The sequence below is a fragment of the Phocoena sinus genome, chromosome 5 (genome assembly GCF_008692025.1).
Source record: "Phocoena sinus isolate mPhoSin1 chromosome 5, mPhoSin1.pri, whole genome shotgun sequence".
NCBI lineage: Eukaryota > Metazoa > Chordata > Mammalia > Artiodactyla > Phocoenidae > Phocoena > Phocoena sinus.
The window spans coordinates 91,420,658-91,443,263 of NC_045767.1; the positions used below are offsets into that span (position 1 = coordinate 91,420,658).

At 39.8% G+C, this 22,606-nt stretch overlaps 2 protein-coding genes and 1 long non-coding RNA gene across 23 annotated transcripts in view; 2 read left to right on the forward strand and 1 right to left on the reverse strand.

Moving 5' to 3' along the window:
- The window catches only part of LOC116754233, a 60,396-nt gene extending 60,052 nt beyond the window's left edge, over window positions 1-344 (reverse strand). For 19 of the 21 annotated variants that reach the window (XR_004350006.1, XR_004350003.1, XR_004350005.1 and 16 more), the window contains exon 1: window positions 229-344. This is a non-coding gene — a long non-coding RNA (uncharacterized LOC116754233). The remainder of the gene's footprint in view (window positions 1-228) is intronic. The other 2 variants (XR_004350010.1, XR_004350004.1) reach the window with 2 other exon arrangements.
- A 179-nt stretch (window positions 345-523) lies between these two features.
- On the forward strand, window positions 524-2,320 carry LOC116754232 (growth-regulated alpha protein-like). The gene is made up of 4 exons (XM_032632669.1): window positions 524-657; window positions 752-875; window positions 978-1,061; window positions 1,636-2,320. The coding sequence occupies exons 1-4, from the start codon at window positions 567-569 to the stop codon at window positions 1,649-1,651; spliced, it is 315 nt and encodes a 104-aa protein (XP_032488560.1). The 5' UTR covers window positions 524-566; the 3' UTR covers window positions 1,652-2,320.
- An 8,177-nt stretch (window positions 2,321-10,497) lies between these two features.
- LOC116753842 (growth-regulated alpha protein-like) lies at window positions 10,498-12,206 on the forward strand. Its single transcript, XM_032631770.1, has 4 exons — window positions 10,498-10,760; window positions 10,855-10,978; window positions 11,081-11,164; window positions 11,910-12,206. The coding sequence occupies exons 1-4, from the start codon at window positions 10,670-10,672 to the stop codon at window positions 11,923-11,925; spliced, it is 315 nt and encodes a 104-aa protein (XP_032487661.1). The 5' UTR covers window positions 10,498-10,669; the 3' UTR covers window positions 11,926-12,206.
- The last annotated feature ends 10,400 nt before the right edge of the window (window positions 12,207-22,606 follow it).

A 22,606-nucleotide genomic window follows, 5' to 3' on the forward strand; every position in this document is an offset into this window, starting at 1 on the left:
GCGCACCTAGAGCCCATGCTCCTCAACAAGAGAAGCCACCGCAATGAGAAACCCACGCACTGCAACAAAGAGTAGCCCCCGCTGGCCACAACTACAGAAAGCCCGTGCACAGCAACCAAGACCCAACACAGCCATAAATAAATAAATTTTGAAAAAAAAAAAAAAGTTAACTCTCGCCCTAAAGTTGTGCTACAGTCCCTATATTGGTCTAACCAGTCTGACACTCACCGCCCGCGACCAGGGGTGGCCAGGAGCCCACGGCCGCCCTCGCAGGCGGTACCCCAGGGGTGCCGGCGACTCACTTCCCCTGCGGGGATTTCGGCAGAGAGACGACACCCCACCCCCTCCCCGAGGGCACGGATTACGCCGGAGGCCCGCGGGGCCGCGCCCTCCTTCCGGACCCCGGAACGCCACGTGCATCGGGGAATTTCTCTGGCCCTGGGCTGCCAACCCCTGTCCGATCGGCATAAAAGGGCTTCGCCCGGCTCGGGGAGCCACAGAATCCGCTCCGCCAGCCCTCCAGCCCGCCTTTCCGCCGCAGGCAGCGACCCTCCGAGCTGAACCCCATGGCCCGCGCCGCGACCCCCGCCGCCGCCCGGCTCCTCAGCGCCGCGCTACTGCTCCTGGTCCTGGTGGCCGCCGGCCGGCGCGCAGCAGGTGCGACCCGGCGCCCGGCATCCCCAGGGCGGGACGGGGGCGGGTGGGGGCCCATCCCGGGACAGCCCCCTGACCGAGTCTGTCCTCCCCGCAGGGGCGCCTGTGGTCACCGAACTGCGCTGCCAGTGCCTGCAGACCGTGCAGGGGATTCACCTCAAGAACATCCAGAGCGTGAAGGTGACGCCCCCGGGACCCCACTGCGGCCAAACGGAAGTCGTGTAAGTGCCGCCGCTGTTGCTGTGCTTGTCACCCCCGCCTTCCCGACGACCCCACCCCGACCCCCAGCCCGACCTCACGTGGATTCTCCCTTCTCTCTGCAGAGCCACTCTCAAGGCTGGTCAGGAAGTTTGTCTCAACCCTGAAGCTCCCATGGTTAAAAAAATCATCAACAAGATGCTAAAGAAGTAAGTCATGGATTTTATTCCCACTTGCAACTAGAGCCATTGGTCACAAATACTGGCATCTACCTCCTGAAAATATTATTAGAGAAACCTATGGTTTAGTTGCAGGAAAATCATTATTATTTCCCCGTTAAATTTGATCTGCTCTGTGTCAGAAGGGTATTTCCAGGGTTCTCTGTCCTTATCCCCCTCTCCATCCCTATTCAAATGAGTGTGGGTATGTTCCTAAAAGATAAAGTAGATTTAGCCAGGGATGGTAAAATGCTTCTGACCCATTAAGGAACAAACATTGTTTACCTCCATTCCTCAATGGTTTCTGCCTGAATGTGGAACCTCTGGTTTTGGGCAACATGGGCCTCTGAAGCTTACTAGTGAAGAGCAGGGACTTTTCAGTGAGACCTCCCTCAGGTCAAGTCTAGGATACCTGTGAAAGGTCTTGAACCCCTTTGAGCAGGAACCTTTTCTGAGTGCAGAGCTGGGGCAGGGTCTACATGCAGAAGTCCCTCGAGCCTCAAGGGCCTGAAAGAGAAAAGCAGCTTTCTTCAGCACCTGAACACTAACCCTTTTCTCATCACAGGGGCAGCACCAACTGACCTAGAAAGAAGTAAGAAGCTCATAAGGCATTTCCTGAAGAGCAGTCTCTGCTCTTGTAGGAAGTGAAAATGAAGAAGAGAACAGCTGGCTTCTGGGGACACCAAGAAGGGACATGATGTGCTGGACTATTTTTTATGAGTTCTATTTATTTATACGTGTATTTATTTATTTTTGTAGCTCATATTTTAATATTTTACATGTTAGTATTTAAAGATTTCAATGTGTTTAATCAAACTTAACTCAGTCCTGATTGTTATTTAATATGAGGATGACGGGTTCTAAATGTCTCATTAAACTGATATTTATTGGGAGACCATAAAGTGCCAGGCACTGTGATAGAGGTGGAGGGGGTGGGTGGGAGAGGGGATCCACGCAATTGGACAGTGAGATCGCTATTAGAATCGGGGAAACTGTGTGCACGTCTATGTTTGTACTTGTTTAAAACAATGTCAGTTATTATTTATTGAAATGATCTCACTTTATGTGGTCAACATTTTTATGTTGAAGCTTCCCTTGGACATTTTATGTCTTTCTTGTAGGGCATAATGCCTTGTTTAATGTTCATTATATAGTGTTTCTCTTTGTTTTGGAACAGAGAAGTTAAAACTATTGTTACATATTTTTAAATGCCAAGAAAATAAAGGTTTTGCAAAAAAAAATAGCATGCTTAGGTTTTGTTTTATTCATCTTGATCTTTGGTTCTTCCTGGGTGCCCCCAAGGTATTATACAGTTAGACTTAGGTTCTACCTAACTTTATGCCTGCTTCTGGCTGTCACTTCCCTTACTTTTCTGTTACTCAGGAAAGAGTATTTGGCACTCTACCCTCCCCAACCACCTTGAGAATCCTAGTTTTATATAAAATATTCCTGTTTTTCACACTGACCAATTTGTTATTCAAAACTACTTCTTCATAAACTGTTGAATTTTTATCAGTATTTCAACAAGAGCTCCTATTAAATGGTTTTGGTAGTGGTTTTTCAAACAATTATGCAATTCTTTTCCTTTTAATGAAGCTGGGAGCAAAGGATAGAAAAATGGATTCTTCCTAAGAACTCAAACAATTTGTGCTATTGAACAATAATAATGACCAATGGAGATAAATACATACTGTACACTAAAATACATGACAAAAATAACAAATGATAGGTAGGGAGATAAATGGATTTAGAATATGATACATCTCTTCAATTGTTAGAGAAAGTATTAAGGAAAATTATACTGTGGCAAGCATATAGTAATTTTTTAGGGCAACCATTAAAAGGGTATGCAAAATTTTGGATTAAAAATCTGAAAAGGGGATAAAAGAAAATACCTGAACAATACAAAAGTAGACAAAAAATTAAGGAATAAAGGAACAAAACAACAGATGGCAAGGGGAGAGATGGCTTCCTTTCAGAAGAATGCCTAATAATATAATTATATATTATAATATATATATTATTATATATAATATATATAATATATATATATAATATATATTATATATAATATTATTATATATATAATAAGTAAAGCCTCTTGAAGGTGGGGTTTAATTCCCCTCCCCACGTGAGTTTGGGCTGGACTTTGTGACTTACCTCCAAAAAAGAGATAAGGGAAAGGAAAAACAATATCCTTTCAGTGGAGAATCTGGCAGATACACCTTAACCAAGAGCTCAAGGTTATTATGACCGCTCACGTCATGTGAATATCATGTTACCCCTCCCGCATATGATTTGATGAGAAGGGCACTTCATCTCCATGATATTCTCACCCCAAGCCCACAACCCCAGTATAATCGTGAAAAAAATCATCCTAAAAATCCAAATGGAGGAACATTCTACAAAATAACTAATGAGTATTCTTCAAAACCGTCCGTCATGAAAGACAAGACAAGACTGAGAATCTGCCACAGATCAGAGGAGAAAAAAGAGACATGAGGACTAAATGCAATGTGGTGTGCTGGACTGGATCCAGGAATAGAAAAAAGACACTAATGGAAATTGATGAGATTTGAAGGAAGACTGGAGTTTAGTCAACAGTAATGTACCAATGTTAATTTCTTAGTTTTGACAAGTGTACTATAATCATGTAAGACATCAACATTAGGAAATACTGGGCAAAAGGTCCACAGGAACTCCTTGTACTATCCATACAAATATTTTGTAAATCTAAAATTATTCCAAATTGAAAGTTTATTTTTAAAAAGATAGGACAACTAGAATAGCAAGATAGTAGACTTAAATCCAACTATATTAAGAATTATAGTAAATTTAAATGGAATAAACACTCCAATTAAAAGTCAAAAATTACCAGGCTGTGTAATTAAGACAAAAAAATCTATGTTGCTTAAAGAGGCACACTTTGAATATCAAGACCCAGATTGCTTGAAATGAAAATAATTGAAAGTATTATATCATGTAAAAACCAACTGAAAGAAACTTGGCATGAATACATACTTAATGAATGAATACTTAAGACCAAATTAATACGTTAAGACTTAAGGAAAGAGGTAGTCAGAGACAAAGAAGGCTGATTTAAAATAAAAAGATGGTGGGACTTCTCTGGTGGTCCAGTGGTTAAGACTGTGTGCTTCCAAAGCAGGGGACACAGGTTTGATCCCTGGTTGGGGAAGTAAGATCCCACATGCCCTGTGGCATGGCCAAAAATATAAAATACAAAGGTGGCAATTTTACAAGGGACAAAAATAATTCTAAAATTTTATGAACTTAATATCATATTATCAAAATATATAAAGCAAAATAGAGAAACACTAAAAGAAGCAATAGAAGAAACCACAGTCATAGTTAAAAATTCTAACAAACCTCTGTCAATACTTAATAGACAAAGCAGTAAAGAATCAGTAACAGTATAGAAGTTAAACAACATGCCCAACCAAATTGGTCTGAAGAAAACACATAGGAATGCTTCACCTAACAATTGCATAAATCACATTTGTTTTTCCAACACACAGATAACATTTTCTAAAAGGGAGCATATATGAGCCATAAAGAGTGTATCAACAGATTTTTAAATTCTGAAAGGTTACAGAAGATATTCTCCGATCATCAAGATTTTTATGAAGATTGTAACTTTCCTAGCTGAAATATGTAACATATCACTGTACTTGATGTGTGTGCTGTGGTTTATAACTAATTTCTCAACTTCCTAAATCTTGCTTCCACAGTACAGGAAGCATCAAAGCAGGGTCATCATCCTGTTTCATGCCCATCACAGCCAAGTGTGATAAAAAACATTTCCACAGAGACACTTCCTCATTTCCTATATCTATTTCTTGACGTATTCTTTGGTAATTTTGGCATTTCTGTCTTTCTTTGGCTTATACTATATGTAATGTAATTTAATTACTTCTCTAAAAGTTTAAAAAGCAATCTTAAGAAAATGGAAATACAAAGCTTATATTGAAACTTATTCTTTAGAAGCCTTGGAATAACGCCCAAATCTAATATATTAGTTGATATTCAGAGTTAGTTGAAATGAATTTAAATAATCATAGACTTTGAAACCACCAGGCTGTCTTTACTATAGGAACAGAAGGTAAGACTAGCTCTATTGCAGAAGAAAGTATGTGCAAAGAAGTTCATATTTCAGCTTTACCCATTACGTGTCTTTTGCAAAACTGACCACAGTCTCTTGTATATTGTGTGTGCTTCATAAATGTCTTTTAATATTTTTGACGTCAAACAGACTGTCAGATATTTCTTCAGCTAAGATGGGTTTACTTGAGATTAGCAGAGAACTGCAAATTGGGGATCTGTAACCACGGCAAGCTGCGTGCAAGTCCCCACGTGGCAAAAGAAGAACACTTTTGGGCTTCCCTGGTGGCGCAGTGGTTGAGAGTCCACCTGCTGATGCAGGTGACACGGTTCGTGCCCCGGTCCAGGAGGATGCCACATGACGCGGAGCGGCTGGGCCCGTGGGCCATGGCCGCTGAGCCTGCGCGTCCGGAGCCTGTGCTCCGCAACGGGAGAGGCCGCAACAGTGAGAGGCCCGCGTACCGCAAAATAAAAAAAAAAAAAGGGGGGGGTGGGGGGGCTATGGTAAACAGAGTCCACGGATTGTCATTGATCATGTCCTTGCCAGGAAAGGAGTCTTTCTTCTTCCTCTTGGGCTCTGCTCTTGTCCCAGGGTGTGAGAGCTCCCCCTTCTGGTCTCTCAACTCTATTTAACTGAGGTTTCTGCTTCTTAATCTTTTCCAGTATCCACCACCCCTCATTTTCCGCACACTCTGTGAAGCTTTAGGTTACCCTAGCCTTTCCCCCTCCCCGTGGTAGATAGCTGATAAAGGTCATGGTGTAGTCCGTCCTCACTCCTGATACCTTGGGAATGGTTTGCCATGGTATTTATCAAGCTTTCCTAAAAATGTTCTATCTGTTGGGACTTCCCTGGCGGTCCAGTGGTTAGGACTCTGCAGTTCCACTGCAGGGGGCACGAATTCAATCCTTCTCCCGGGGAACTAAGCTGCGGGGACAAAAAATAAAAAATATTCTATTTGTACATTCATTTCCCTTATTGCATTGAGAGTTAGAGGGTGGCAGAGTCTCCTATTCCTCTTTATATCCCCAGCACCAAACTTCATTCCCACCTTATAAATGCTGAGAAAATTATCATTGAAAATGCTGAGACAATTGGAGAAAGAAAGACATTAAATGTGAGTTGAAACGCCCTCCTAGATATAAGATAAGTAAGATAACCAGCATAAGTGGAGTCAGTAACAAAAACCTAACTCAAATTAGCTTAATGAAGAGGAGAAGCATTTGACCTATGAAACTAAAAGACTGATGAGTAGATGCGATAAAGCTTGGTGTTACAGTTCAAAAATTCTCTTCAGTAACAATCTCACTCCAGATCAGGCTGCTTTTCTCTATGCTGGCTTCATTTTAGGCAACCTGTTCTCAAGCTCTGGCAAAGCTTTAAGCTTTTGTTCTACCAGATATAACCCAACAGGAAGCAAGGGCTTTTTTTTTTTTTTTAAGCAATTTCTTGACAAAAAGGACCCCAGGGATTTTTCTAATTTATTTATTTATGGCTGTGTTGAGTTTTCGTTGCTGCGCACGAGCTTTCTCTAGTTGCGGCGAGCAGGGGCTACTCTTCGTTGTGGTGCGCAGGCTTCTCATTGCGTTGGCTTCTCTTTGTTGCGGAGCACGGGCTCTAGGTGTGGGGGCTTCAGTAGTTGCAGCACATGGGCTCAGCAGCTGTGGCTCGCGGACTCTAGAGCGCAGGCTCAGTAGTTGTGGCGCACGGGCTTAGTTGCTCTGTGGCATGTGGGATCTTTCCAGACTAGGGCTCGAACCCGTGTCCCCTGCACTGGCAGGCAGATTCTTAACCACTGTGTCACCAGGGAAGTCCCCCAGGGATTTTTCTGACTTGGCCAGGCTTAGGTCACTCACCCACCCCTGCACCTATAGAGTGGCTGGGGGCTGGACCCAAACTGGAAGGACTGACCAATACTACTTTCAGTCATCAGCTCACTTCTGGAGCTTTGGAGCAGGGTCACCCTACCTGAGCTACCCAGATTGGGAGGAAGAGAAGATGGTTCCCACAGGAAAACCAAGGTTTTGTAACCAGGAGCAGTGGGAAGGGGCTCAAGGCAGGCAGAAGGGACAAATGCACTAGAGACTGGACCAGGTGGATGACACTGACATTGGATGAAATGCTCTGGAGTGAAGACGGGATGGATCCAGGGATTTAATTTTTGCAACATCTTCTCCCCTCGGAGCCAGACTCATTCTACTCAAAGTAGTAATTGTGACAAAATAGGGTTAGCAGTTGTAGGCACAACTTCCCAAGGCCAGCGTGGGGGAGCAGGACGGTACTCCGTCATCTCGGGATACAGCAGCAACTCTGTATTTTAAAGGCAGATTATATACTGCCAATCAAATCTGCAAGATGCGGTAAATACGGTAGCTCAAAATAAAATTTAGCAACCTGTGGTTTTATTTTAGGGTTGGCTCTATATTTTTCAAATTGGTGATTGTATTAGTTGAAAGTTCGGGCATATACATCAGCCATTCAGCTTATAAAACAAGTAGTTAGGGAAGATGCTTGTTAAAACAAGAAAGAACTGGATTATTTTAGTAGGTTTCAGAACACTATTGCTTTTTATTTTTTAATTTTTAAATTTTGTTTTGTTTTGTTTTGGCCACACCCTGCTGTTTGTGGGATCTTAATTCCCCAAGCAGAGATCAAACCCACATCCTTGGCAGTGAAAGTGCAGAAAGTGTGTAACAGTCAATTAACACATATCTTGTATATGTATTATATACTGTATCTTAAAATAAAGTAAGATACAGTAAAGAAAATATTACTAGGAAAATCATAATGAAGAGAAAATACATTTACATTATTGTACTGTATTTATTGATACTGTAAGTTTAAGTCATGTTTGTAAGATGAATCATGTCAGTACCTCCATCAATATTGTCTTATTTAATACAAAACACTATAGATGTTATACGTATTACTAACATGATTCATCAAAAATGAAAGATAATGTAAAAAAGAAATTCATATTTATTTCAGATATAATCATTAATTCACTAATAATGAAGAAGCAATATGATTGCTTTGTGGTAGCCTAGTGTAATTGTTACAATTGCTTCACAGTTGCCTAGCCTATACACTAATGAATGAACCATTATAACAATCTTATGGCCTACAGTATTACAGTCATATTCATAACATAGTATTAGAAATATTGTTAAATTAAAAAAAAAATTTACCTGTGATGATAGCCTTATACACAGTTTCCCCAATTAAGAAAGCGAAAGACATACTGTATGGTAATGCAATGAAGGTAATGTAATGAAAGCAAAGTTATAAAACAGGAAGAAAACTAACACATTAACTTTATATTAAATATCACTCACCTTATGCCTATGTAGGAACAGACTAACATGCACATATATTCTACATATTCTTGACATACCAAACTTTTTCTTAATTTTTTTGACATTTCTAGGCTACGTGGTTAGCCTGCAAGTTTTTTCAAATTGTCACAAATCTCCAAAAATGTTTCCAATATATTTATTGAAAAACATCTGCATATAAGTGGACCTGCACAGTTCAAGCCCATGTTGTTCAAGCGTCAACTGTATTCCAATTAGAATCCCAGAAAAATAAAAAATAACAATAATATCTAAACAAATTCTCAATTATTGTTGAGTTACTCATATTTTATAAACTTCAGATCATCTTTCATTCCCTACTCTTTAAAAAAAATTTTTTTTAATTTCCTGTCCTTTTTCTCAGGACTGTACAGATGATTACTGCCAAAAAATAAATGTAAAGACAAATCTTTATTTATAATATAGTCGTTCTTATTCTTTTCTAATAATCAAGGTGGGACATCTTTACTTTTATTCACATTTTGTAGTTGAAATTACTAAAACTAGAACTATGAAATTACCCAGCAATTAAACTAGATGACACAAAAAAATTCATTCTAAGTTTTCTCTTAAGAAAAACAAAAACACAAAAAACAACCTTTTATATTGGAGGAGTTTTTGTTTTGTTTTTTTCAATAATTCTTTTCTCTTTGTACAAAGATTTTATCCCTAGGTTAGTTTCAGCTTAGTAATACAGAAAAAGCAATTTCTATTTTATTTATAGCATTTAATATGTGCTGCTGTGTTCAAATGCTAACACATTTATTCATAACAACCCGCTGAAGTAGATACTACCCTTAATCTCCATTTTACAGATGAGAAAACTGAGGCACAGGCAGTTTAAATGTCATGCACCAGGCAGTCTGGAGCAGAGTTCTACTCTGTGCCTCTACCCACCCCTGGAGCATCCCCTCCCTGCTCTTGCTTCCCACTGGGTATCCCCACACCTCTCGCATATGAAACCTACCTGAGTATAATCCAACTAAGGGCATTAAAACTATGGGTGAAAACTAAACTACACAATAATAAAGTCTCCAGTTAACAGGTTGAAATGTCTTATTAGAAATTAGAAAAAGATAAAGTATGACAGCAATTACTTCTCTAGAGGGAAATCAAATCGCTGGAAGCAGAAAAGTCCATATAACATGGAAATGAAATGAGATTTGTGATCATAAAACAAGCAAATGGTATTAAATTCACGATCTAGCTCTTAGATACTTCACAGGAACACATGTTTTTTGGTGCTTAGATGAGCAAAGGGTGCTACTCACACTAGGCATCCCCTCCTGATTTCTATGACCTATTTTGTTCTTGGATAAAACTAGAAACTGTGAGCCCCACGCAGCTTTCCCTCCCTGCAACAGCTCCGAATGACCACCCGCTCCTTATTTCATGGATTAATTAACACCCTCTACACAAAAAACGGTGGTATTCATGGATTTACTCGAGCTCTGGAAGTTCCAAAATTTCACAGGGGAAAGCAGCTTTGTAGCATTGTGACACTTCGTTCTAATTTAAACACTGAATTAAACTTTTGATCCTGGTCATCCCCTCACCACTGCGGGATGATATGACACCAAGTTTGACTGATTTGTGTGTAAATACCAGGAAATAAGGGAACATTCTTATGAATAATTTGAGATGACGTGTTTTAACAGAGTGCATTTATGCAGACGTAAATAAAATCATCAAGCCCCAAGATACGTATGCGTAACACATGAAAAATCTGTTCTGACTTTAAAATGTATATCTCAGAAATAACTTTAAAAAACAAAGAAAAACCAGTTCTCTCTGCTTCCCTCCTCCCTCGCCTTAATCCCCTCAGTCTTAACTACCTTTCCTCATGATGCCTGTTCTCCTCTAAGATGTGACACCACCACCTGCAAGGCGACTCACTCCTCCTGCGGGGATTTCGGCGCAGAGATTACGCGGGAGGCCAGCGGGGCCGCGCCCTCCTTCCGGACCCGGGAACGCCAAGTGCGTCGGGGAATTTCCCTGGCCCTGGGCTGCCAGCCCCTGTCCGATCGGCATAAAAGGGCTTCGCCCGGCTCGGGGAGCCACAGAATCCGCTCCGCCAGCCCTCCAGCCCGCCTTCCCGCCGCAGGCAGCGACCCTCCGAGCTGAACCCCATGGCCCGCGCCGCGACCCCCGCCGTCGCCCGGCTCCTCAGCGCCGCGCTACTGCTCCTGGTCCTGGTGGCCGCCGGCCGGCACGCAGCAGGTGCGACCCGGCGCCCGGCATCCCCAGGGCGGGACGGGGGCGGGTGGGGGCCCATCCCGGGACAGCCCCCTGACCGAGTCTGTCCTCCCCGCAGGGGCGCCTGTGGTCACCGAACTGCGCTGCCAGTGCCTGCAGACCGTGCAGGGGATTCACCTCAAGAACATCCAGAGCGTGAAGGTGACGCCCCCGGGACCCCACTGCGGCCAAACGGAAGTCGTGTAAGTGCCGCCGCTGTTGCTATGCTTGTCACCCCCGCCTTCCCGACGACCCCGCCCCGACCCCCAGCCCGACCTCACGTGGATTCTCCCTTCTCTCTGCAGAGCCACTCTCAAGACTGGTCAGGAAGTTTGTCTCAACCCTGAAGCTCCCATGGTTAAAAAAATCATCAACAAGATGCTAAACAAGTGAGTTATGGTTTTTATTCACACGTGTGACTAGAGTCAGTCATCTACCTCCTTTTTTTTCTATCAGAGAAACCCACGGTTTAGCTGCAGGACTGAAAGTCATTATAATTTCACCATTAAGTTTGCTGTTAAGGTCAGAAGGATATTTCTAGTGCCTTCCATCCTCATCTGCCTGTCATGAGTCTGGGTAAATGTATGTTCCTAAAAGATGAAGTAGATTTAGCCAACGATGCGAAAAAGCTTCCTACCCGTTAAGGAACAGGTATTGTTTACCTCAGTCTCTCATGGCCTTCAGCCCTGAAAATAGAACGCTTGGTTTTGGACAATGCGGGCCTCTGAGGCTTAGTGGTGAAGAGCAGGGAATTTGTAGTGAGACCAACCCCTTCCACCCCAATGCGAATCTAGATTCCACCCTTTATATTCCTATAACCTCGGGGAAAGTACTTAATCTCTGTAAGTCTCAATAACATGGGGAAAATAATAATAGCTACTTCATGGAGTTTGCTATGAGGCTTAAGTGATGTCATGCATGTACTTTTTTCAGCCCAATGTGGCATTATGTTGTGGCGTTTTGAAGATAATAATAAGATTGTGACCACAGGCTCCTTATTGCTAATTAAACAGCATCTAAGAGCCTGGCATTTTCTGCCACACAGGGCAGCAGTGGTTTAGGTAGCAAGCACTTGGTGCAGGGCTGTGAGGTCAACGTTTTGGGTCCTACTAACTACCCATTTCCTCATTACAGGGACAGTGCCAACTGATCTAGAGAGCTGGAGAGAGCTTACTGGCTACTACTGCAGCCTTAGTGGAATCAAAGTGAAAGAAGAGAAACAAATAGCTCCTGGGGCCACCTGGACTGTGTCTAATGTTTTTGCCTGTTCCTTATGAGAGTTCTTCTATTTATTTACATATGTATTTATTTATTTATTTATTTTTCAAAGCCTGTATATTACTGTTCTATCTAAAAGGTATGAATGTGTTTGGCAGTTCTCTGTACTGTTATTTTAAAAGGTCATTTTTACATTAAATCAAAGTTAATTCAGTGCTGAGTATTATCTATTTGAAGGTGATGTGTTTTAAATGTTTTTCATTCATAAAACTATTGTGGTTTATTTTGGGCCGGATACCACACTGTACCATCCATGGTGATAAAAGCTGGAGACAGTAGCGGGGGATCCAAATAAATAGATCACTGTTAAGGTAGGGGAATGTATGTGTACATTTACTTTGTGCACTGATGAGAAGATGGTCAGTTGCTGATGATCTATTTATGGAAATAGTTTCACCATCTGTGGTCAACATTTCTGATGCTGAAACTTTAAAAATGACAATGTACTAAATATCCCTTGGACATTTTATGTCTTCCTTGTTAGGCATAATGCGTTGTTTCATGTTAATTATGCAGTATTTTTCTTTGTCTTGGAATAGAGAAGTTTAAATACTTATTAACGTATTTTTATAAATATCATGAAAATAAAGCCCTTTACAAAAATTTTTTGCTTAGGTTTCTTTTGTACTTCTTTTTTTTTTTTTTTTTTTTTCTGCGGTACGCGGGCCTCTCACTGCTGTGGCCTCTCCCATTGCGGAGCACAGGCTCCAGACGCACAGGCCCAGCGGCCATGGTTCACAGACCCAGCCGCTCTGCGGCATGTGGGATCCTCCCGGACCGGGGCACGAACCCGTGTCCCCTGCATCGGCAGGTGGACTCTCAACCACTGCACCACCAGGGAAGCTCTCTTTTATACTTCTTGAACTTTTATTCCCCTCCCGCGTACCCAGCACTTGGATTTTCTATTGCTGCTGTAACAAATTATTACAAATTCAGTAATTTAAAAGCATACAAACTTATTCTCTCACGGTTCTGGAAGTCAGAAGACCAAAATTAGTTCCACTGGACTAAGGTCAAGGTGTCCGCAGGGCTGTCTCCTGGACGCCCTAGGAGGTTCTTCTGGAGTCAATGGAGAAGCCATTGCCTTGATCCTTTTAGCTTCCAGAGGGCATCTGTATATCATAGCTCATGGCCATCTTCCTGTGTCTTCAAAGCCATCAACATAGCAAAGCCATCAACCTAACCTCTTCAGATCTCTTTCTAGGGCAGCAAATTTTGTCCCTACCCCAACAAATGTGTCTCTGCTGATTATTTTTAACAAACAGAAGATTCAAAAAGTTTTTCTTGTAACCTCTCTCTTAACTGCCTAAAAGAATTTAGATAAAGGACCTGCTCCTAGAATAGAGGTATCACCAGAGATATCTATAAACAATGTGAGCCAGGGGTGGTGAGGGAAACTCTTTAAGCAGGGCCTAAAAATCAGAGTCTACTTTGTGCCCGATTGTCTCTGCCTGGGCCAGCAAATATTGTTTGCCAAACATTTGCTCTTCCATCTCCAGGTAAATTGCTTTCCTCCCCTTTGAAGTCCCATTACCATTACCCCCAACATCCTCTCTTGTCTTTAGCTGAAGATGGTATTTAAGATGAGGGCTTTGGCTATTTTGGTGAAATAATTCAGTTTTCCTGGGTCTCTCCCATGTAGACATGCTATTAAACTTTTGTTTGACTTTCTCCTCTTAATCTATCTCACATCAATTTAATTATTAGACCAGCCAGAAGAATTTAGAAGGGCAAAGGAAAATTTCTTCCTCCCTGACATTTTCTTTCTGTCCATCTGCTCTGTCACATTATCTTCTGTCTGATTCTGACTCTTCCTACATCCTTTTTATAAGAATCTTTGTGATTATATCAGGCCACCCAGGATTATACAAGATCATCTTTCCATTGCAAGATCCTTAATTTAATCCCATCTGCAAAGTTGCTTTAACAATGTAAGGTAACATATTCACAGGTTCTGCAGATTCGGACAAGGATATATTTGGGGACTTATTATTCAGCCTTCTGAATTCAGGGTGCTTGAATTTCAGTGTTAAAAGTATTTTTGATTCGTTTAATAAAATGTATTTATACATATTATGGGAGCGGTGTTGGAGATTCTGGGAGAAACCAGAATGGTATCAGCACTGGCTAATGTTTAATAAATGCAACTACTGTTCATGTCTGTAAGTTAAGGAGAAGCAGATATAGGTATTTTCTCCAGGCTCCTACTGCAAAGCTTCAGAGTGAACCAAAATATATTTATCGTATATCTGGAGGGAAGATGTGAATGACTGGAAGAGCAGGAGGAAATTCTGGGTCTACATTTATCATTGGTCTTCTGGCTTGCTCTCGCAGATATCAACACATATCCTAGAGCAAGCAGAAATGGCAAGAGTGGGTATCCCATTAAATTGTCTGGGAGAGTTTGGAGTACAAGGCAGCCCTCCACTGGGAACATCAAGCTAGGAAGTGGAGAACAGGGGTATTTGAGAGGATGGTCAAAGATTGATGAGCTCAGGAAAGAAATGTTCGCTGCGTGAGCGTATCAGTCTTAGAACAGTATGACACAGTAGGACCATGTAACCTTGAGAAGCCACCAGGAAACAGTAATGGCAGCACTGCCTGAGGTTTCCTGGGCAAAGAAGCCAGAGCAGAAGAAGAGGAATGATGGGTGATTCCACTCACTGATATGACTACTTACTTGAGAGTTCTCTTGAGATATCCTCAGGAGAATTTCAAAAATTGACAGGATGTGAGAGATAGGAGAGAAAGAGTTTTTGGAATAGCAAGATGGGGCAATGTTTTCTATGCTGCAACAGGAAAATTAGAAGGTAAGGGTCTTGTTTTATTCTAAGTTTCCCATAAAGCAGTCGGAGGTAAAGGCTAGTGCCTTGTTAAGTCCACCAGCTCACATTTGGGACTAATCTTCATCTATGTGTGTGGGACCCCGTGGAAACATTTTATCCTCTGCTTTCAGAGTGATAGCAGCAGGACTCTTGAATTGTGCCTTTTACTTTTAGCAGTCCCGTGAAAAGAAAATGAGATGGTCTGGGCAATTGTGAACAGATGAAGTGGACCTGCACCCATAGCAGTGGGTTAGAGCTCAGAGAAATCTGCTCAATGGGCCACAAAACCGGCAAGGAGTGCATAGAACCACCCAGCCAGTGCCCTTGTAGAGCTACCTAAACACAGAACAAGAGAGAGAACCAAGGCTTTTGAACGTTAGCCCAGTTCACACACTTTCAAAGGCCTGTGGTTTGACCTCTGACCCTAGCATTGTCTGGAACAAGTTGTGGGATCACCGTTTCCCTCTGCTTCTCAAGCTTCTCAAGCTTCTTCTCACTATGAGCCACCGCAGGGTGGACCAAAATAAAGTTATGGGCATCGTGGCCAAACACACTTGAAAGAAAAAAAAGTATCTTCCTCTTTCTGTGACCTCGCCAAATTACTTACCTTCTCTGAGTTTCAATTTCCTCATCCATAAAATAAAAACAAGCCTTGTAACATCGTTGTAAGGTTTCAAGAATATACACCAAAAGCATGTAGAGTAGTACTGGCATAAAGCAATACTCAACTAATGGTTGTTATTTTTAGTACAGTATATGGTATCTGTGTCAGAATAAACAATTATTTTTGAGGAGAGAAATACAGGACACAATTCAAATTGGAGTACTTAATGTGACTTACAAACTTATACGTACAGCCCTCAGAGCAGCTGGAAGATCATGGTATTATAATAGATTATCTTAGAAACCTGAGAATTTGATCGTCTTAAAATATTAAGAATTTAGAAATTACTACAAATTAAATATGCTATCAATCTGGCATTGAGTCAAAGCTCTCAAATTACAGACCCATATTTGAAAGTGAAGCTCCCTGAAGACCTAAACAATTGGTTTGACAAATTCCATAATAGCTAATTTAAATTCCATTAAATCCTAAACTGTAATTCCAAGTTAGAAACTGCTCCTTTATTTTGATTCTTCAAACATTTTAATCTTATGTTTGTATATGTATTTCTTTATTATCATCGTTGGCTACAAACACTGATAATACATAGTTTGATCACCTCCACTTGGAACATAGAGAATTGAGACTCAAGGAATTTAAGATTGTGTCTGAATAGGGTTTCTGATTCATTGTGAAAGCTTTTTGCCTGGCGTGAAGGCCAAGAACCCATCAATCAGTTGAATGTTACAAAGTCATTCAATATTCTTGCATGTGGAACTTAATTCCTAATATGCCATTCCCTGTCACAAGGCTGTGCCTCTTGGAGCACGATTCTGTCTACAATGTTTATCAGTGCTTTCTCTGTATGCTGAGCTTTTATTCATCTTTATGGACACAATTCAATGATTTCTCCCCTGGTGAAGGCCAATGAGATATTCTATTGAGGTCATGCGTAAAGTGGCAGTGTATCAATAATTATATTAATTATTCATAGTTAAATGGTTTGATTTATTGATGCAGAAAAAATGTGTTAAATATGATATAACCAAGGCCATTTAATAGAACAGTTAACAGAACTTGAGCTCATAATTCACTGTTAGTAATACAGTTTTTGGAGCTTTGAACCTTAGCATACTCTTGACAGCACAAGAATTATTAATTTATCAATAGATGACAGATTTAATTAAGACTTTAAATATGATCATACACACAGACATAAAAGGCAAAGACACATTAAAACATTTTAATTTTATGCTTTGTACAAACATGGTTTCTAAAAAGATGCACAGATTTTTTCATGACAGTATTCTTTAAATCATCATTAACCGAAAACAGCATTGGATCCTTCAAAGTAGCATAGTTCCACCTCCAGGAAATAACAAGGCAAAAAGTTCATATCTCTTTTAACAAATCTACTATATTCTGAACTCCCCATCCTTCCCGAATAAAATAAACTGGAAAAATAAATTTCACTTCCTTATTGGCTTATGACTGATAAATACCCCTTCGATAAGCTTCTCCTTTCATACTTCAGCAAGGAGACAGAAAGCAATAAAAATTAATCTCAAGACCGCGGTGCATAAAGAACACTATAGTGTTAAGTCCACCAAGGTCTGAAATCAGAGGTGTCTACTGTGATCTCATAAACATTTTTATCTTTTCCTTTTATCCATTGGAAAGTTTCTCAAAAGAGAAACTAGATCTAAAGAGATTTTTCTTTTGGCTTTCAGCAAAACAAAAACTGTGACATATCTAAAATTAAACTAGACGTACATGCAGGTTGTCATGTCAAAGAAATCCATGTAGAGGCAGAACAAAATCTGTTAATTACCTTGACATACTGACTACAATGGTCTGTACTTCTCTTATAAGGGGTGAAAGTAGTAATATTACTGCAAATCAATCTAGGATGTTTATTTTAATGTTGGTTAGCAAATGGAGTTGCTACATTCAACTATCTCACATCTAATTATCACGTTAATAAATTTTCATTGAGTGAAAAAGTTCATTTTCTGCTTATATTGGTTATCGCGATGATAATAAAGGCCTAAGGAATGGATTTTTGATCTATTCTGCCTAACACAGTTCCATAGTAGCTGCTCAATAATGCAATGTTTATTATGATATTGGCAAATGATTGTTTTTTTTTTATTTCTCCTTAATTATTTCTATCAATGTTGAATTCTTAATCCAATATTGTGGCCTGCTACATTGATTTAAAATATTAAGCCAAGAGTTAGGAAGCATGACTGCCTTTATCTTCACTCAGAGTTTTGCTATACTTATCTCACATAGCTAATGCCTATGAAAGCCAAGTTGCAATGTCATATATTGACATTCAGGAATTTCTCCTGAAGTTGTTGAACGTGTCCAGTTAATACCTGAAGCTTCTTGCTGTAGGTGAAAAGAAATCATATAAGTAGGAATCATGAGGGGGAAAATAAGAACCTCTGAGAGTAGGATTTTCAGAGCTGAAATGCTTACAAAATGAGCTAGACTGAGAATACAGGCGATCAGAGCTTTGGGCATTATCCATATAAGGTGCAGGAAGAAACTGCTCAGTCATTTAAGGTTCCATTCTAGAAATTGCCATGTACCTTCTCCAAAAAAACCCAAATATCTAACATGAGAACATGAGTAAGGTATGAACTAGGGTGTGTAGATTTCATTTTGAAAGGGAAGAATATTTCATTAAGCAAAGATACATAGTAGTAAAGGATACATGGATAATCCTAGATAATTTGGAAGTGCCTTACATACTTGGGACATTCAAAAGATGCAGTATGACTTAACAGGTTTTAAAATTTTTTAAAATTGTACAATATATTGTAGATATAAAAGATTGTATAAAAACATTTTATAAAACATCTATACATTTTTATATATACAATATAAAAGATTATATAAAATAATATAAGTGTATGCATATGTATCAGTGTGTTTGTGTATACATACATACATGTACAGCTTTAGGAAGAGTAACAAAATGAACAACTGTGCTCATTTCCAAGTCCAAGACAGATGACTGCTGTTGCACTTCATGACGATACCAAATTTGGGTTGTTTACAGTTTTGCTATTATGAACAACGCAGCTCTCAACATTTTTGTGCTGGTCTCTAGCTACAAATGTGTAAGAGATACTCTAAGATGTATATGTAGGAGGGGGATTACTGGCCCAGAAAGTATACACATCTTCAGCTTCACCAAATAATACTATTGGGTTGGCCAAACAATCCGTTCGGGTTTTTCTGTAAGATGTTACAGAAAAACCCAAATGGACTTTTTGGCCAACCCCAAAACCATTTTTCCTAATGGTTGTACTGATTTATTCCACCCACAAGCAATTCATGAAAGCTCCTCTCCCTCTACCTACTGGCCAGCACTTGGAATTGTCAGACTTCTTAAACTATTGACAATCAAATTATTATATAATGGTTTCTTATTGTGGTTTTAATTTGCACTTCTCTTATTACAAATGAAATTGAATATCTTTTCTCATGTTTACAGGCTATTTGCATTTGATCCTCTGTGAAATTTTATTTCTTTTGCCCATTTTTTTCTGTTATTCCCTTTGCTATTTCATACAACATTTTGAAAAAAACATACATTTTGTGTACTAACCATTTGTCCTTCATATGTGTGGCAAAAAGGTGTATCTGTGGGGTTTTTTAAATAATTTTTTTATAATATAACATATTTTCTTATGGCTAGTCTCTTCTTAAAATCATAAAAATATTCTTTTATGTTACCTTCTAAAAATTGGGTAGTTTTGTCTTTTATATTTAGAACTCAGAATTGATTATCCTCTATAATGTGAAGTAGAAATTCAATTTTGCTTTTCACTTATAGATAACCAATTGTCCCAGCATCATTTATAGAAAAGTCCACCATTTTCCAGTCTCTGTCATAAATCAAGATAAGTACATGTAAGGGTTTGTTTCCAGACCCTGTTGTTTTCCTCATGGGTCAATATATTTATACGTACACAAGTGCCATACCACTGTAATGACTATAGCATTATAAATATTCGTACACAAGTGCCATACCATTGTAATGACTATAGCATTATAAAAATTCTTGATAAGTGGAAAGGCAAGCCCCCAACATTATTGTTCTTCTTTAGGAATGTCTAAGCTCCTCTTAGTTCTTTCATATACATCTTAGAGTCAGCTTGCCAATATGGGAATTTTGAATAAAAGTACATTGAATTGGGCTTCCCTGGTGGCGCAGTGATTGAGAGTCCGCCTGCCGATGCAGGGGACACGGGTTCGTGCCCCGGTCCGGGAAGATCCCACATGCCGCGGAGCGGCTGGGCCCGTGAGCCATGGCCGCTGAGCCTGCGCGTCCAGAGCCTGTGCTCCGCAATGGGAGAGGCCACAACAGTGAGAGGTCCGCGTGCCACAAATAGGAAAAAAGAAAAAAAAAGTACATTGAATTAATAGATCAGTTTGGATAGGGGTAATTGATGCACATTTAAAGCAGTAAATCTTATGTTTTGTGACCTTAATATGGTCCATAAAACAACATTTAATTTTTTTTTTCTTCTTGCACATTATTTGTTAAACTTCTTTCTAGAGACTTTTTAAAATATAGGTGCTATTGTAAATGATGTCTTTAAAACTGCATTTGCTGATGTTTGTTTATTATTTTTGTATCCATCAGGCTTCTGCTTACGTATCTGTAAATTATTTTGCATTTTCTATATAGACAATTATGTCATCTGCTACTAATGGCAGTTTTGTCTTTTTCTAGGCTTCCTGCACAGGTTCAAATTTTCCACACAAGCTTGAATGTAAGTGATTATAGCAGGTTCTCATGTTTTGTTCTCAGTAAACCTCTTTTTTTTTTTTTTTTTAACATCTTTATTGGGGTATAATTGCTTTACAATGGTGTGTTAGTTTCTGCTTTATAACAAAGTGAATCAGCTATACATATACACTCAGTAAACCTCTTACGTCACTAAGTGTAATATTTATTATAGATGTTTTATAGCTTTATGAGGTTAAAGAAGTAACGTGCTATTAATGATTTCTTAAGAGTTTATTTTTAAGTCACAAGTTAATATTGAATTATATTATCTTTAAATCCTGGAATTTCTACTCTGAGTTCAAACTATGGTGACATGGTCACATCTGAACCTAATGAACTCTGAGGACGCCTAGAGATGCAGGTAGAGACCTGTGGTCTATGAACAGCAGTTGACAACTTCAGAATTAATTTAATGGGAACTTAAATAGGACACAGAATACTTTCTTGTGATTTGGGCAACGTATACTCTCCCTTCCCAATAATAAGTGAGATCTTAGGTTTTAAAAGCAGAACAAACAAACAAACAAAAATAGACCAGAGAGACTGCCAGAAATACAATGCTAAATTATATATGGTAAACATTCTATGGTGGCAGCTTGGAAGATACAGTGTAGATTACCAAACCTAACACAGAACCTTGTACATAGAATTACTTGTATTATGTACATATTACCTACATAATAATAAATGCTTTTTGACTTGCTTATTGTTGAAAAAGTCTACATTACATTTTTTTAAAGACACCAATTGTACTTGAACATTTGTTACTTTTTTAAAAAATTAATTAATTAACTTATTTATTTTTGGCTGTGTTGGGTCTTCTGTGCAAGGGCTTTCTCTAGTTGTGGCAAGTGGGGGCCACTCTTCATCGCGGTGAGCGGGCCTCTCACTATCGCGGCCTCTCTTGTTGCAGAGCACAGGCTCCAGACACACAGGCTCAGTAGTTGTGGCTCACAGACCTAGTTGCTCTGCGGCATGTGGGATATTCCCAGACCAGGGCTCGAACCTGTGTCCCCTGCATTGGCAGGTGGATTCTCAACCACTGTGCCACCAGGGAAGCCCCTACATTACATTTTGACTGACATTATTTCTAGTCAGTGGTAGAAAACTGTGGTAGTACATACAGAACACTGTATCCTAAATATGTGGTTAGTGTGATATCTGAGACAAATTTGTTTTGAAATACATGTGTTTTGTAGTTGTTTTTGAAAGCTCAATAAATAACATTAATATACCTTAGAATTTTAAATAAACCATTTTTAAAAGGCAGTGCTCCCAGTTTTAGTAATCCAAATAGTCTCCTTTTAGAGTCACAGTGAAAGATAGAAAATTTGCTTGGTTCCTGAGGGTGTATGGGTGATGATCATTATCAAAAAGAGAAAGACAGGTACAGTACATGCCAAGGTGTCTTGAGGCAAAATTTTTTCTTCTTAAATAGATTGATATTTAAACCAAAGTTATGCTATAGATTTGAATTACAACTCTACATTTTATGGAGTGTGGGACCTGTTATCCCTGCCAAGTGATTACAATGGTTATAAGTTTTCTTATGCAGATCAAAACATAGGTATATTGACTAGGAAACATTTTGAGCAAAACTTCCTCCCTTCTCTTCTCCCTTTGGAGGAAATCCTTGAACTCCAACACAGTGTTGCTAAAGGTTCAACTTCCAGCACACTTGACAAATCACTGGGTAGAAATGGAATAATGAGAACAAATTTTGAGACAAGGATTGAAGAGCAAGTATGCATTGGTGAGGTGCAGGGAAGGCCAGCAGAGAAGTGTACAGAAACAATATCCAAATGGGAGCAACACCAGTAAAGGGGGCAGTGTTAAGCCAGCTGCCACACCGGGACATCAGTTGAGCTCCTGCAGCAGGTTCTATTGGAGGAGGGTCTGAGTGATGTACCTCCATGGCCATCAGAGACAACAAGCCTCAGATTCAGGAACCCAACAAAGTACACGCAGGATGAACAGAAATAATTCCACACCTTGTCACGTCACAGTAAAACAATAGAACACAGAGGACAAAAAGAAGATTTTATAATAAATCAGTGTAATCTTCATGGGTCAGTGCTCCAGGGAAGAGGCATAGACAGACCATGTTATCCAGTTTCTGGGTAGTATATAACACAGTTCACCCTGCTGCTAAGTCCATATGAAACTGAAATGATCTGGATTTGGGTTTTGTTTTGTTTGTAAAATAAATGCAATTACCATGGATTTTCAGAGTTTAGTGAATGTTTAGTGAGTGGTAAGCAAGTTTACAATAGAAAACTAATTATGAAATTTTTTTTGTGGGGGAGGGATGGAT

Coding starts and splice junctions, on each gene's coding strand:
- LOC116754232 (XM_032632669.1), top strand. CDS start 567: ATGGCCCGCGCCGCGACCCCCGCCGCCGCCCGGCTCCTCAGCGCCGCG. Junction 658..751: donor CGCCGGCCGGCGCGCAGCAG/GTGCGACCCGGC, acceptor TCCTCCCCGCAG/GGGCGCCTGTGGTCACCGAA. Junction 876..977: donor TGCGGCCAAACGGAAGTCGT/GTAAGTGCCGCC, acceptor TTCTCTCTGCAG/AGCCACTCTCAAGGCTGGTC.
- LOC116753842 (XM_032631770.1), top strand. CDS start 10,670: ATGGCCCGCGCCGCGACCCCCGCCGTCGCCCGGCTCCTCAGCGCCGCG. Junction 10,761..10,854: donor CGCCGGCCGGCACGCAGCAG/GTGCGACCCGGC, acceptor TCCTCCCCGCAG/GGGCGCCTGTGGTCACCGAA. Junction 10,979..11,080: donor TGCGGCCAAACGGAAGTCGT/GTAAGTGCCGCC, acceptor TTCTCTCTGCAG/AGCCACTCTCAAGACTGGTC.